This window comes from Caretta caretta, chromosome 6, assembly GCF_965140235.1.
Source record: "Caretta caretta isolate rCarCar2 chromosome 6, rCarCar1.hap1, whole genome shotgun sequence".
NCBI lineage: Eukaryota > Metazoa > Chordata > Testudines > Cheloniidae > Caretta > Caretta caretta.
Window position 1 is genome coordinate 69,724,578 of NC_134211.1, and position 14,744 is coordinate 69,739,321.

Here is a 14,744-nt window from a genome sequence, read left to right on the forward strand (position 1 = left end):
TGGAAGGGACACAAGATGCTTTGATGTACACAGAAACAATGGCATGCAACCCATTTTAGATCTCAGGTCTCTCAACAAGTCCATAAGGAGATCAATAGTCCAGGTAGAAATACTGAAATCCATCATTACAGCACTATCTTCCCAAAACTTCAGAATATGAAAATAAATATCCTGGAGACCTACTGAAGATATGATCAGGGAGAGTCACCCAGGGGATACTTTAGCTTCTGTTACAACAAGATGCATTTTCAATATAGAATACTTCCGTTTGGACTCATAAATTCTACCTGGGTATTCACAAATTCTGTATCATCTGTCCCTTCAAGTGAAAGGGATACATGTCTACTCTGGTCTGGCCAACATTCTCATCAGATTATACAGAGCCCAGAAGACATAGCTGAAAGCCTTCAGAAACCTGGCTTTGTGCGAACAAGTGGAAGGGCCAGTTACAGCTCTTACAAAATTCCAGCATCTCAGTTATCATCCAAGACTATCTTTATTTCATTTCAGAAGAATATATTGTCTGATTTGCCAAACATTAGCACACATCTCCCAAGATAAAATATCTGACTCAGCTCCTGTGCTACTTGGTCTCATGTGGATACCCAGTCCTAGTCTTGCTTCATTTCCAGACAGCAATTGCAGCAAATAAGTATATGAAGATCTTGGTCCAGAGCCAGTACTAGTATCACTTGGTGAATTTAATATTATTTAACAGCTACCTGATCATAGTTTCCAGAGAAGCTGGTCTGAACTACAGATTCTGGACACCATGTAGGGGGAATGTATATGGACTCCTATGTGATTTGCGGGGTGGTGGGGGGACGTAGACCAAGTAGGCGACATGGGGTACAACCTGCTTCATGTTATGGACATCAAGATCACTCCTTTTCCAACAGAAGATTCTTTTTTAACTGTGTATATAACTGCTAAGAAGGCAGAAAACCTTCAACACTGCTTAGAGAGGTAGCCTTGTTCATGTCCTGGACAGATGCTCTTACTCTGTTCTTTGGGGTTCTATACCAAGAAGGAGAGTCATGGTCAACTGACTCAGCAAGACACACTTAGAACTAAGGGAATGCGGCCTAGATCAGCTAGCTTTTTGGTGCATCTCTGGCCAGGTTGGAAGCTTATTGATGAACTTCTTTGCACCCAAGTCCAGTTGGAGAACCAAAAGAGGAGAGGAGGAAACACTTGAAAGCAGAGGCTGTTGATCCTCTTGTGACGGGTTAGATTCCACTTCTAGGATGCCACTTGATGTGCTGGGGTTCAACTGAGCCTCCCCTGCTCAATCAGCCTGGGTTCCCACTCCCTGCTTGGCTGAATTAGGCTCTCCAGCCTCTTGCAGCGCATGCACACACACACACACACACACACACACGTATTCCTTTTTGTGTGTGTGTAGGTAGGGCCACACCCCACTGCAGACACAGACTGAAGTCAGCTCTGTGTGACAAGACTCCCTCAGCACTCACGTGCCCACCCCTTTGGGGAGACAAACCCAAAACACTACTGTCTTGCCCTGCATAGAAATATCCATACAGCACAAGCTCATAAAATGCTCCCTCTTCCTCAATGTGAAGAGAGATGTGCATGACTTCTTGCTGCCCCCCACAGCTAGAAATTGCATAAACTGGGTTTAATAATAAACAAAACAAAATTTTATTAACTATAATAGGCAGATTTTAAGTGGTTAAAGGGATAGCAAACAGAACAAAGCAGATTACTAAGCAAATGAAACAAAGTGTGCAAACTAAGCTTGACACACTAGATAGGTAGGATACAAATTAGCAAATTCTCATCCTGAGTGATAAACAGGCTGGCAGATTCTTAAGGCACAAGTTGTCTTGGCTTTCCTAGGTTTTCATACACAGGCTAAAGATCTTAGCCTGGGACCATCACTTCTCACACTTCAGTCTTTGTTCCTCAGGGGTTTTCAAGTGTGTTGTCATAGGGAGAGTGAGGACCCCTCCTGTTGTCATTTTCCCTCTTTTACATCTTCCCCCCAACTTGCTGGAAAGCTTTTTTGCTGTGACCTGGGTCAAACAGTTCCCATTGTGTAGAGCTATCTCTGAGAGGCTTCTATTACACACAGTTCCTGGGGTAATCCTTATGCTTGTGTACATTTCTTTAATAAGCCACTAACATTGTTTGGCCTCATCCACCATAGCACATTTGAAATACAAAAACATGGTCAATATTCCTAGCTTCAGATACAAAAATTATACATGCATACAAATTGGATAAACACATTCAGTAAATCATAACCTTTCCAATGATACCTCACATGAGCCATCTTACATAAATTATATCTTAGTTATACCATATTCATATCATAACCATATTTCCATGAAGAATAGGGGGTGTAACGTCACACCTCTTATCTCAGAAGTGGGCTAAAAGGCCTACTTTATACCTTTCCTCCCTCAGCCGCTGAAGGTGAAGATTGTGAAGGAACAGGCCACAGTGATTATAAACCTCTTCTCATAAACCCTCAGGTCTTGGTTCTCAGACCTGATTCAGATGTAGCTCAAACCTTCTCTCAAACTCCCAACAAATACATAAAACATAGCTCAAGAGTGACCTATCCTGAACCAATATCCAAACCTGCCTAGCCCATCAGCTGGGAAACTGAGAGGAAAGATCTATAATCACTCATTCTGAAAAGCTGATAAACACCCTCCTAGCATCTGAGAGGACATTCACAGATTATGTCTGTGGGTAACTTGAGGTTTAGATGTTGGTGTTACAAGGGACACACATCAGGGCAAAGTCAGCTGCAGCAAAAGATGGTCTAGCATTTTGATCAGATGGTCTGACCATGGGGCTCCAGGGCAACACTTTTTGGAAAGGCCAGCCAGCAAAGTCAGGCATATTGCACTGTATGAAATTCATGAGAATCTCCCATCACTGTCACACAACAGATTCCTGAGGACCACTCCTCTTATCAGTCCTCTAGCAATACACACATCCAGTCATAATCTGGATCTGTGTGTAGGATCTACAAGTCCACATAAAACTACTTGTCAGCATCACAGTTGGTAGCTGTCTTCCTCTTCTCACTCAAACTGTCTTGCCCATCCAACACCTCCTTGTCCAAAGGACTGCAGAGCTTGGTATGCTCTCAGTTATACTTCAGTTACACATTCCACCAAACATGGCAGTGCTGTAGACTCCCAAGGCCTCCATCTCCAAGGTCACCACATGTAATAGGAAATGGTATTGTTGCCTTTTTGAATGAAACCAAGCACTCTAAGAACATAGAAATGCATAAGTTAGATGTGAACAGAGCCAACAGAGGAATAAAAATTTCTATAACAAAGGTTTCAGAATAGCAGCCGTATTAGTCTGTATCCGCAAAAAGAAAAGGAGTACTTGTGGCACCTTAGAGACTAACAAATTTATTTGAGCATAAGCTTTTGTGAGCTACAGCTCACTTTATCAGATGCATGCAGTGGAAAATACAGTGGGGAGATTTTATATACACAGAGAACATGAAACAATGGATGTTACCATACACACTGTGACAAGATTGATCAGGTAAGGTGAGCTATTACCAGCAGGAGAGCCGGGGGGCGGGGGGAAGAAACCTTTTGTAGTGATAATCAAGATGGGCCATTTCCAGCAATTGACAAGAACATGTGAGGAACAGTGTAGGGCGGGGAATAAACATGGGGAAATAGTTTTACTTTGTGTAATGACCCATCCACTCCCAGTCTTTATTCAAGCCTAAGTTAATTGTATCCAGTTTGCAAATTAATTCCAATTCAGCAGTCTCTCATTGGAGTCTGTTTTTGAAGTTTTTTTTCTTGAAGAATTGCCACTTTTAGGTCCGTAATCGAGTGACCAAAGAGATTGAAGTGTTCTCTGACTGGTTTTTGAATGTTATAATTCTTGACGTCTGATTTGTGCCCGTTTATTCCTTCAGGATAGGTTGTAGATCCTTGATGATCCATTGGAGAGGTTTTAGTTGGGGGCTGAAGGTGATGGCTAGTGGCGTTCTGTTATTTTCTTTGTTGGGCCTGTCCTGTAGCAGGTATTCTATCTGCTACCCAAGATCCATAAACCTGGAAATCCTGGACGTCCCATCATCTCAGGCATTAGCACCCTGACAGCAGGATTGTCTGGCTATGTAGACTCCCTCCTCAGGCCCTACCCTACCAGCACTCCCAGTTATCTTCGAGACACCACTGACTTCCTGAGGAAACTACAATCCATCAGTGATCTTCCTGAAAACACCATCCTAGCCACTATGGATGTAGAAGCCCTCTACACCAACATTCCACACAAAGATGGACTACAAGCCGTCAGGAACAGTATCCCCGATAATGTCACAGCAAACCTGGTGGCGTTTGCTCCAACCCCTCAGACAGAGACAAACACCTACAAGATTTCTATCAAGCATTCTTACAACTACCACCTGCTGAAGTGAAGAAACAGATTGACAGAGCAAGAAGAGTACCCAGAAGTTACCAACTACAGGACAGGCCCAACAAAGAAAATAATAGAACGCCACTAGCCATCACCTTCAGCCCCCAACTAAAACCCCTCCAACGCATCATCAGGGATCTACAGCCTATCCTGAAGGACGACCCATCACTCTCACAGATCTTGGGAGACAGGCCAGTCCTTGCTTACAGACAGCCCCCCAACCTGAAGCAAATACTCACCAGCAACCACACAACAGAACCACTAACCCAGGAACCTATCCTTGCAACAAAGTCCGTTGCCAACTGTGTCCACATATCTGTTCAGGGGACACCATCACAGGACCTAATCACATCAGCCACACCATCGTAGGCTCGTTGACCTGCGCATCTACCAATATGATATATGCCATCATGTGCCAGCAATGCCCCTCTGCCATGTACATTGGCCAAACTGGACAGTCTCTACGTAAAAGAATAAATGGACACAAATCAGACGTCAAGAATTATAACATTCAAAAACCAGTGACTTCAATCTCTTTGGTCACTCGATTACAGACCTAAAAGTGGCAATTCTTCAACAAAAAAACACATTCTTGTCAACTGCTGGAAATGGCCCATCTTGATTATCACTACAAAAGGTTTCTTCCCCTCCCCCCCTCCGGCTCTCCTGCTGGTAATAGCTCACCTTACCTGATCACTCTTGTTACAGTGTGTATGGTAACACCCATTGTTTCATGTTCTCTGTGTATATAAAATCTCCGCACTGTATTTTCCACTGCATGCATCCGATGAAGTGGGTTTTAGCCCATGAAAGCTTATGCCCAAATAAATTTGTTAGTCTCTAAGGTACCACAAGTCCTCCTTTTCTTTCTATAACAAAGGCATTCAAAAGCCTCAGGTACAAAAGCCTTACTGTGCACACTGTGAAAAGAGCAGCAATTTTGTGGGCAGAGAAATCACATATATGAGGAGGTATGAAATGCTATTACAGGGTCTTCCAGCCACCTTTTCTCAAACAAACACTCTAGACTTGACATCTCCACCTGTGCTGATGCAGTATTTGGTAGAGGAGTGTTTTGGAGCAGGGAGCACCCATAACCCTTAAGTTTATTTTCAGTTCTACATGGGTAAATTTGAATCTCCCCTTCCTCCTGCCCTAGGGATGATTTACGTCTTTCTACAGCCCACTGTGAAGGCTGTCTGACACAGAGGGGACTGAGAAAAGGGAAATCCTGTCTTACCATTGAATTTTCATTCTAGGACTCTCCATGTCAGACAGTCTGACCTTCCCTTGGACGACTGCATTATATCTACGGTTTTATTCTGGCCGTTGCTCGTTTGTTGAGTAGTTTGAAAGGGAAGAGGTGTTCCTCCAGGAAATCCTTACATTTTATGTCAAGGCTCTGCTGCAAAGAGTTTGAGTTGAATAGTACTTTTATACAGTTAGGATTTTTCAGTTTTGGGTGCTGTCTTTCTGGAGAGTTCTTTTGGGGGGGCCAACGTAATCCCCACCTCAGAGCCAAGATTTGGTCTGCCTCCAGTCACCCTGGAATTGGGGAACACCCCACTGTGAATACCATCTGACACAGAAAGTTCTAGAATGAAAATTCTCAGGTAATACAGAATTTTCCCTGTTATATATATCTATCTATATCTATCACACAGTGGAGCCGGTTCGCTGGAACCGCTTGTTAAATTTAGAAGTCCTTCGCAGGACAACTGGTTCTAAAAGGGCTTCTAAATTTAACAACCGGACAAAAGTGGCGCCTTAGGCACCAGTTCCGTGGGTGCTTCGGGGCTGGAGCACCCAAAGGGAAAATTTGATGGGTGCAGAGCACCCACCGGCAGCTCCCCGCCCCGCGCCCAGCTCACCTCACCTCCGCCTCCTCCCCTGAACACACCGCCCTGCTCTGCTTCTCCGCCCCCCGCCCCTGGCTTTCCACGAATCAGCTGTTCGTGCGGGAAGCCTGGGAGGGCTGAGTGGCAAGTGGCGGCTTCGCGCTCAGGCTCGCAGAGGTGGAGCGGAGGTTAACCGGGGCGGGGAGGGGGAGGGGGCGCGAGGAGGGCCGCCCTTGCCACAGCAGGTAACTTGGGGGGCGCACAAGGGAACCACTCCCTGACCCCGCTCGCCTCCACCTCCCTGGGCCTGAGTGCGAAGCTGCTGCCTGTTTCTCAGCCCTCCCAGGCTTCCCGCGCGAACAGATGATCCACGGGAAGCGACGGGGGGGGGTGGGGGCACGCGGAGAAGCAGAGCAGGGCGGCACGTTCAGGGCGGAGGCAGAGAGGAGGTGAGCTGGGGCTGGGAGCGGGGAGGGGAGCTGCCGGTGGGTGCTCTGCACCCACCAAATTTTCCCCATGGGTGCCCCAGCCCCAGAGCACCCACGGAGTCAGTGCCTAAGGCACCACTTTTGATGTGATGAGTGGGGGGAGCGGCCGCTCCCCGCCCCCCAGCTATGCTACCCCGCCTCTAGGAGCCAGAGGGACCTACCGGATACTTCTTGGGAGCCGCCCCAGGTAAGCACTGCTGGGACTCCCCACCTCGTCCCCCGGCAGGTCTCTCTGGCTCTTAGGGGCGGGGTGGTGGGCACCCACTACGGTGGCCCACGAGACCCTCCTGTCTGGTTCTGGGGGCAGTCAGGGGATGGGGGGTGGATGGGGCAGGGGTCCCGGGAGGGGGGAGGGGGCCTGCCACGATCCCCTCGTGGGGTTAGGAGGGAACCGGTTGTTAAGATTTTGGCAGCTCATCACTCTGTGTATGTGTATATATATACAGAGAGAGAGAGAGAGAGAGATTTTTCAGGCAAATAACAGAACTTGCCTTAAAGTGCCCTTCTGCTCAGAAAAGTGACTATATAAAAGACACCTTCCCACTCAGCAGATCTGCCCCCTGTGTGTAGTCAGAGTCCTATCTGCTGATTTTACTGACTAAAATAAGCTTGACTGCTCTCAGCACTGCAGAGCCAGAACATCTACGAGGGAACAGTATGGATCCTATTCCTTTATGTACATCATCAATAAAAGACTTGTGTACTAAGCTTCAATCTGTTACACCTATCTAAACCCACTGAAGACAGGGGGATTGCACAAGTGTCACTGAGGTTATCATTTGTCCTGGAACAATTTTGTTACTGTGGTGATGAGGTAAAAAGCAAAACCCCAGCTTGTTTTTCAGATGCAGGGGGAGTTTTCAAGGCTGGTGGGGAGAAGAAATATTTTACTTGCAAAGTACACACATTTTTCTGGCCATCACCAAGACACAATTAAAGACAGACACACCCCTCCCCCCCGTTTCATTATTTTTAACAAGGTGCTTTTCAGAGCACAATGGTACTTTAGAACAAACACAAACTCTTCAGCTTCGCTCATGCATTCACCTCCTTCCTGTGTCACAAATTAAAGGCCGAGTCCTGCAAAGTTACTCTCAGATGCAACACTGTTAATTTCAATGGGACTAAGGACGGGTGTAAGCCTAAATGTAGGAGTTACGATTTGCTAGATCCAGCCCCAAGAAAATACAAACTTCTTTCTGGGAAATATCAGTCAAATGGCATTTTGCATTAAACGAGACACCATTGAGGGTTATGGAGAATGCGAAGGAGGCACAGGTCTTTCTTTAAAAAAAAATCCAAGAGGAAGGGAGGCTATGTTAGCAAATGGCTAAAGTGGGAGAACTGGGTTCTGGCCTGACTCTAACATTGACTCTCTGTGTGAGCTCTGACTCAGTTTCCCACTTTATATAATGGAGATGGTGCTTACCCTTGCAAAATGCTTTGAGATTTTTGGATGAAGAAGCTCCATTTAGGTGCTATGTAGTAACTGCCATTAATAAGAATTAGAACAACATAGCAATCATTTTTAATAAACAAAGGCCTAATCCTACTATGGCTTAATTTCAGTGTGGTCACTTGTGGGAGTGAGGGTTACTCATGTAAGGCTCACCAGTTCAGCTCCTATAATCTCCCCCCCCCCTTTTTTTTAAACCTAAATATGTAAGATGTAACAGGAATGGATCTGATATGTAATCATGTTATGAGTACTATACGAGCTGTGATGTAAGAATCTAAGAATATTGATTGTAACCTAATTACTGAGAGAGACTGTAACTTACATTGGCGTTATAAGAACTTCCTGTGTGAATGTATTGATTTAACTTAATAAAGTCTGTGGGAACAGCAAACAGGGAAGACCATCTAGGTACACACTAGAAAGACAATGGGGTTCAGCTATTAGCATCAGAGAGCCTGTATCTTGTCTCCAACACACTGTAAACACTGTTTGCCAGGCTGGAAATTAGAGATCAAAGGAAAAGCCTCTCTGCGGGGCAGATGGTGAAGTTCACTGGTGAGCGACTGTCTAGCCAGGCAGGCTGGCACAGGTAGACTTTGCAGTGGCAGTCTAATGAAATTGTCCTGTTCAGATCCAGGGGACGGTAAGCCTTAGAGAAACGCAGGCTTTGCAAATTTAGGCTGGTTTATTGATTTTAGGATGGGTATTTTTTTTTAAATGCTTTTGTTCTAAATAAATGATACTTTAAGGAAGCTGCTTGGTCACTAATTACCACTGTCATTGTCCTCAAGGGGTGGGCATGGATCGGAGTTCATGTTGCACTTCCTGTCAGTGCCTGGCTCAAGCCAGGGAAGCTAATGATCCAACCAGCGGACCAATATCGGTGATGAATCCTAGTCATGTGCCACCTGAGGCATGTTGCACAGATGCTAAGACGACTGTCCCCAGGCCGGGGCGCTGGAACAATTTGCACAGTGGAGATGCTGAGAGCCATTGAACCAAACCGTAAACCCTGTATATAATGGAAACCACATCAAACCTATGTCCCCGAGGAAATAGTACTGCAAGGTCTGAGCCCAAGGCAGATCTGCCACATTGATCACTGCTGATACAGAGGACTGCCACCTGGCCTGAGAATGAGAGAAATGCATGTTTCCACCCTAACAAAGCGTGAGGCCTGACACCTACAGTGTGGGTGGTACCTGGAGAGACCAAGATGTGTAGGAAGTGCAGTTACCCTGGTAACCATTTCATAAGGTATTATAATTCATAACTCCATTTCTCTTTTAAGGGATATAGCTGCAAGGAACTGCCTGCTGACCTGCACTGGGACAGGACGAGTAGCCAAAATTGGTGATTTTGGAATGGCCCGAGATATATACAGGTAAGGAGCAGGAGTATTCAATTTGCTTGGAGAAAAGTAAATGAAATGACATCTCCAGAGCATGGAGGGATCACATGTATGTCTGAAAAATATGAGCTGTCCCATGACAGCTGAGCTAGAATCACCCCAATGGAGCCAGCCATTATCTCTAGGGGAGTTGTCTACACTAGACTATTTACTCCAGTTAATTGCTTGTCAGTTAAGTTGGCTAACACAGTGGTTTTCAACCTGTGGTCTGCAGACCCCTGGGCTTCTGCACACTAGGTCTAAGATTTCCAAAGGAGTCCACACCTCCATTCAAAATGTTTAGGGGTCTGCAAATGAAAAGAGGTTGAAAGCCACTGAGCTAACACATTTGCACATGCTAATCTGGACATACCATGTATGTTTGTTCCAGGGGGCACACTATTAATGTTTCTTGTGTCCAGACTAGCATGCACAAATGCATTCACCAATTCCAGCTCATTGGCATTCAGTGCACTTAAGATTAAAAAATCTAGTGACAAACCCAAGGTTTCTGAAATAAACACTGCACTGTTGCCCTGCACCTTGGAGAGTCATTGCGCCCGTGCAAAGTGGGTGTAAAATCCACACCAGCTCAAAATGGTTGCATTTGAGACCTGTTCCCCATTCAGTGTGCACCAGTGTAGGTGACCATATGAAGTGCAGCCAACTGGAAAACCAGGTCAGGGAACCATCTGGGAACCAGTCTCTGTGGTGGAGTTTCAATTGTGGGAAAACAGGATACAAAGCCAAGCATTCATCTGGCAGTCCAAAAATAAGTGGATTCTTCAAGGCATCATGTTCTTCAGGAGGCCCTGGTTCAGTAGTTAGCCTCTTCCGTCACTGAACCAGAGGCCAAGCTTCTTGAACTTGTGCAAAGACCCTGTTTTGCCCAGACATCACCTTTAAAGAATTCATTTTAGTCTCTTTTATCAACTCTGAGGGTTACAAAGTTCTTGCTTATCAATTCTCACACAGAATTGTCTGGGTTTATTCTGCCCCCAATTGGCGGAGTGGGAAAGACTCGTTATTCATCTGACCCCTTTCAGCCCCTGTGGAATTTGATTCAAAGCCCTTAATTCTCCTTGCATTTGGTCTTCCCAGGGCAAGCTACTATCGCAAAGGAGGGAGAGCCATGCTGCCTGTCAAGTGGATGCCACCAGAGGCTTTCCTAGAGGGGATCTTCACCTCCAAGACTGATACCTGGTGACGATTACCTTTTACTCACCTCTGCAAGCCAGCCGGGGGGGGGTCGGGGCGGCGGTTAGGGAGTCCAATGCACATGTGGCGACGTCAGCTGGTCATCAGGAATTGAGGTCTTCTCACAGATAAAGCTTTAATCATGTCAAAGTTGCCCAAAGTCCTAGCAGAAGAAATCAAGAATTCTTCACTTTGTCTTCAATTAGAGTTTTGACTAAATGAGTCCTGAGTGAGAATTTAAGAATCTGGCCCAACATCAGTAGAATACATAAAAATACGCAGACACACTCCTTTGGGTATGCAGCACCCCTTCACATTATGCTACGAATGGCTACAATTTACAGCCCAGGGGACAGCTGTCCAGAAGCAGGGTTCACCGCTGATGCTGCTGCTCTTTGCCTGGCAGGGACCCCATTGGCAGAATCTGCCTGAAAGATATGCTTAATCAGTGTATTTCCCATGTGTGCTGGCCCTGCTTCATCTCTGTCCAGCCTTGCCCACTTTATGGACTGCTCCAGATGGTTCTGGGCCATCTAGCAGAGCAGGTCCTGGAGCTGGTTTGCACCACTGAACCCCTGACTCCAACAGGGCTTTCCACTGCCAGGGGCTGCAGCCTGTGGAAAGAAGAAGCTGGGTGACAGCACGTTTGTCAGCCTTGCAATGCCCCAACACTTTGCTAAGGTACTAGTGGTGCAGCATGTCCGGGTTGCAAAAGCTGGCTGCAGGACTGCACGTTTGCAGTATGTGGCAGCAAAGTGCAGAGGGGAAGGGCTGTTTAAATGCCTGATATTAAAGCACAGTTTTAAAATCCAAACAAGCAGGAGCCTGATTTTCAATAACATCACTGTCAGACACTTCTAACTTGTTAACCCTCAGCATCCGTCACTCAGCATCCATAGCTGACAAGACTGCTTAGATGCTGCTATCTTCATAATCACACGCATAAATCACTCCTTTGCTTTGGCATTATTTTAACGCGGAGACACAAATATAAAATTACTGTAGACTTAAGCGGAAGCTCTAGCAAGCTGCTGAGGGAATGGTATTTATATAAATGCCTTTCAGATAAACTTTTTTGGTTTTAAAATAAGCACCTCCATCAGTAGAGCATTTGTGAAAACGTACTGGAAAATGGAAGGTGTTCAGTTTGTGAAGAACCCTGTCTATCAGCACAGTATCCTCTTAAAGTGATGCTGGCACATTGCTTCCAATGCCACACTGACCCAGTTCCCTGACAATGTATTTAATTAGCAATGCCTGGACCTCCAAAAGATTAGGGATAGATTATCTGTCGTATCAGAGCAGACCAGTCAGTGGCCAGCACCAGATATTTCAAAGGAAGGTGTACAATCCCTGTAATGGGCAATTATAGGTAACCCACCTTTAGTAGAAGTTTCTTCCTAGCTCCCATCAGACAGGGGTTGGTGAAATTCTGGTAAGATTAAAGTCAATGGCAAAACTCATATTGACTTCAGTGGAGCCAGTATTTTACCCTTGATCTCAATGATACCTTGTGACAGGGAGTTTGCTAGGTTAAATGTGTTGTGTAAAAAAAAAAAAAGAGAGTTCCCGATGATCAATTTTAAATGAGTGGCCTTTCAGTTTCACTGTCCCCTTGTTCTTGTATTATGAACACTCAAATGTTTGGACACCTATGCAAACAACTTGAGTCTACAGAAAGTGGAAATCTCATGCAATGTCTGATACTTTTATGTTGCCAGTCAAGCCAGATATACCACCTTAATGGTGCTTTGGTATTTCCACTTCCAGAGCCAGGTAGTGCAGAAAGAAACAACACTTTAAAATAAGTTATTCTGATATTTTGGAACCTCACAAAATTAGGTTTGGGTGACCATCCAGATTGATTCTAAGGGTTTGTCTACACATGGAGTTATTCCAGAATAGCTATTGTGCTTTACTTTCACACCCCAACTTCATCCAAATTATCTTTCCAATATAGACAAACCCTTATTTTAGTCACACTGATTTTCTGTCTGTATGAGTGATCTGGAGCTTTAGGATGCTGCACCAAGATAGTGTTGTCTGAAGGCCTTTTACACCAAATTCTAAAGGCAATAGGGTACAAATCAAAGCCTAAGGGGCATTGTTGGCTGGTTTCTGTGGCAGGTCCTTTGGCGTGCTGCTGTGGGAGATCTTCTCATTAGGCTACATGCCCTATCCTTGCAAAACCAACCAGGAGGTGCTGGAATTTGTCACTAGTGGAGGAAGAATGGATCCACCAAAGAGCTGCCCAGGACCTGTGTGAGTATCTCCTCAGCCTTAGACACAAGTCAAAGGCTAGAAAACATTCAGACTGGCTCGTCAAACATGGCTGCCACCCCCTCTACACCCAAAACAAACTTTTTACCCTAGGTTTTCCTCAAAGATTAACAGAAGTTTAAGTTGAGAACACCATTAATTGGTACCCATTTTGGCAGTCTCAGCAGGGAGGCCCAGGGTTCAATGGAATGGGAGACTTAGTTACATACTTTCCTCATACCAGGGGGTCCTTCCAAAACCTGACTGAGGCACACAAGCGGGGCAAAGTGAGGAAGGTTAAGTTGCTATTTCCATGTTATACCCGTTCTGTGAATAAAACAACGACTTCAGGGCTGGTAACCTGTCAACTTTCATCACCAATAAACTTCCATACAATTAAAAATACAGGCTCCAGTTCTGGGATCTTGTACAGGCCCTCTTTGCCACCAACTACCAGCAGATTTCCTCAATGTGGTGAATACTCACCTGCCTTAGGAAGCATATCAGGTGTGTGGCCAGAGAGCATGACTGAAGCATGCACAGGTTCTCTCCAGAAATTCCCCATTTGCCAGAAAATCCCCTTGGAACTATTGAAAGCTGTGCAGAAATTAGAGCAGCACCTTCCTCCCCCACCCCCCCGCCCCACCTCCCATGGCCCCAGGATCAGGGAACATGAAAATGACACAAGGCCAAGTTTGCACTGCCCCTTGGGTACTGTGCTGAGTGCAGTTCTTCTGGACCTGAGAACTGGGCCCAGAGACAGACCTGAAAAATGAATCCATATTGATTTGTGGTTCTGATTTATCGTTATTTATTATTAATTGGCACAAATATGTATTTATGTCTCAAGTTACCGGATCATGACGCAATGTTGGCAGCACAGTCCGGAGTACCGGCCCAATTTCTCCACCATTCTGGAAAGAATCAAGTACTGCACACAGGTACTGGCCTTTAGGATTTAAGTTTTGACTTGTTTATGGCATCCAGACCATCCTATGATACAAACATTATCACCCAAAACAGAGGGAATAGATTGCTCTGATTGGCTAATTACTTTCCCAATTCCCTTTGTGCTTGGCCTGTACTTCAGCTAGTATTTTCATTTGTGCTTCTGTACATCTCTCATCTCACCTACCTCCAACCCATCAGCATGCATACAATCCCTTCCTGTGAAAATGGTCTGCTTCCACCTCTCAGCTCATTCAGTAGTGAAGAGTGTTTGATTTTTGATGGAAAGGTTTCCAGAGCCCATCACAACTTCTCAGGCCCTCACTTCACTCTTCAAGGTTTTTTCAAACTTCCTTGAAAGCCACAGCTGAACTGGCATGGAAGAAGGGGGTGAGAGGGCACGAGGGGTTGATAAGCTGCTAGCCTTTTGCTGCTGGAGACCTGGATCCAAGCATAGTTTAAGATGCAAGAGGAAATTATTAGATGTTGGTGATCTCTGCCTCGTCATTAATATCAATAAGACATCACAAATTGGCAGCCTGTGTTCAAAAGAAACCCTAAAATGAAATAAGTTTTAGCAAATAATAAGCAAGGTGCACAATCAAAATGGTGCATGGCAGCTTGCACAATGCATGGCTGCATTACACACAGCTGGCGCTAACCACTGCTAACATTATCTTACTTTTCTGAACACTTCCCTGAAAAAGTATGTGGAAAAGTCACAACTGGGCATG

General features: G+C 45.4%; 1 protein-coding gene across 1 annotated transcript in view; it reads left to right on the forward strand.

Annotated features, from left to right (window-relative positions):
• LTK (leukocyte receptor tyrosine kinase) overlaps positions 1–14,744 on the forward strand; it is a 167,924-nt gene that overhangs the window by 146,970 nt on the left and 6,210 nt on the right. Inside the window, exons 25-28 of the mRNA XM_048853213.2 lie at positions 9,508–9,600; positions 10,708–10,809; positions 12,931–13,065; positions 13,913–14,003. Of these exons, the coding sequence (XP_048709170.1) occupies positions 9,508–9,600; positions 10,708–10,809; positions 12,931–13,065; positions 13,913–14,003 (421 nt within the window). The remainder of the gene's footprint in view (positions 1–9,507; positions 9,601–10,707; positions 10,810–12,930; positions 13,066–13,912; positions 14,004–14,744) is intronic.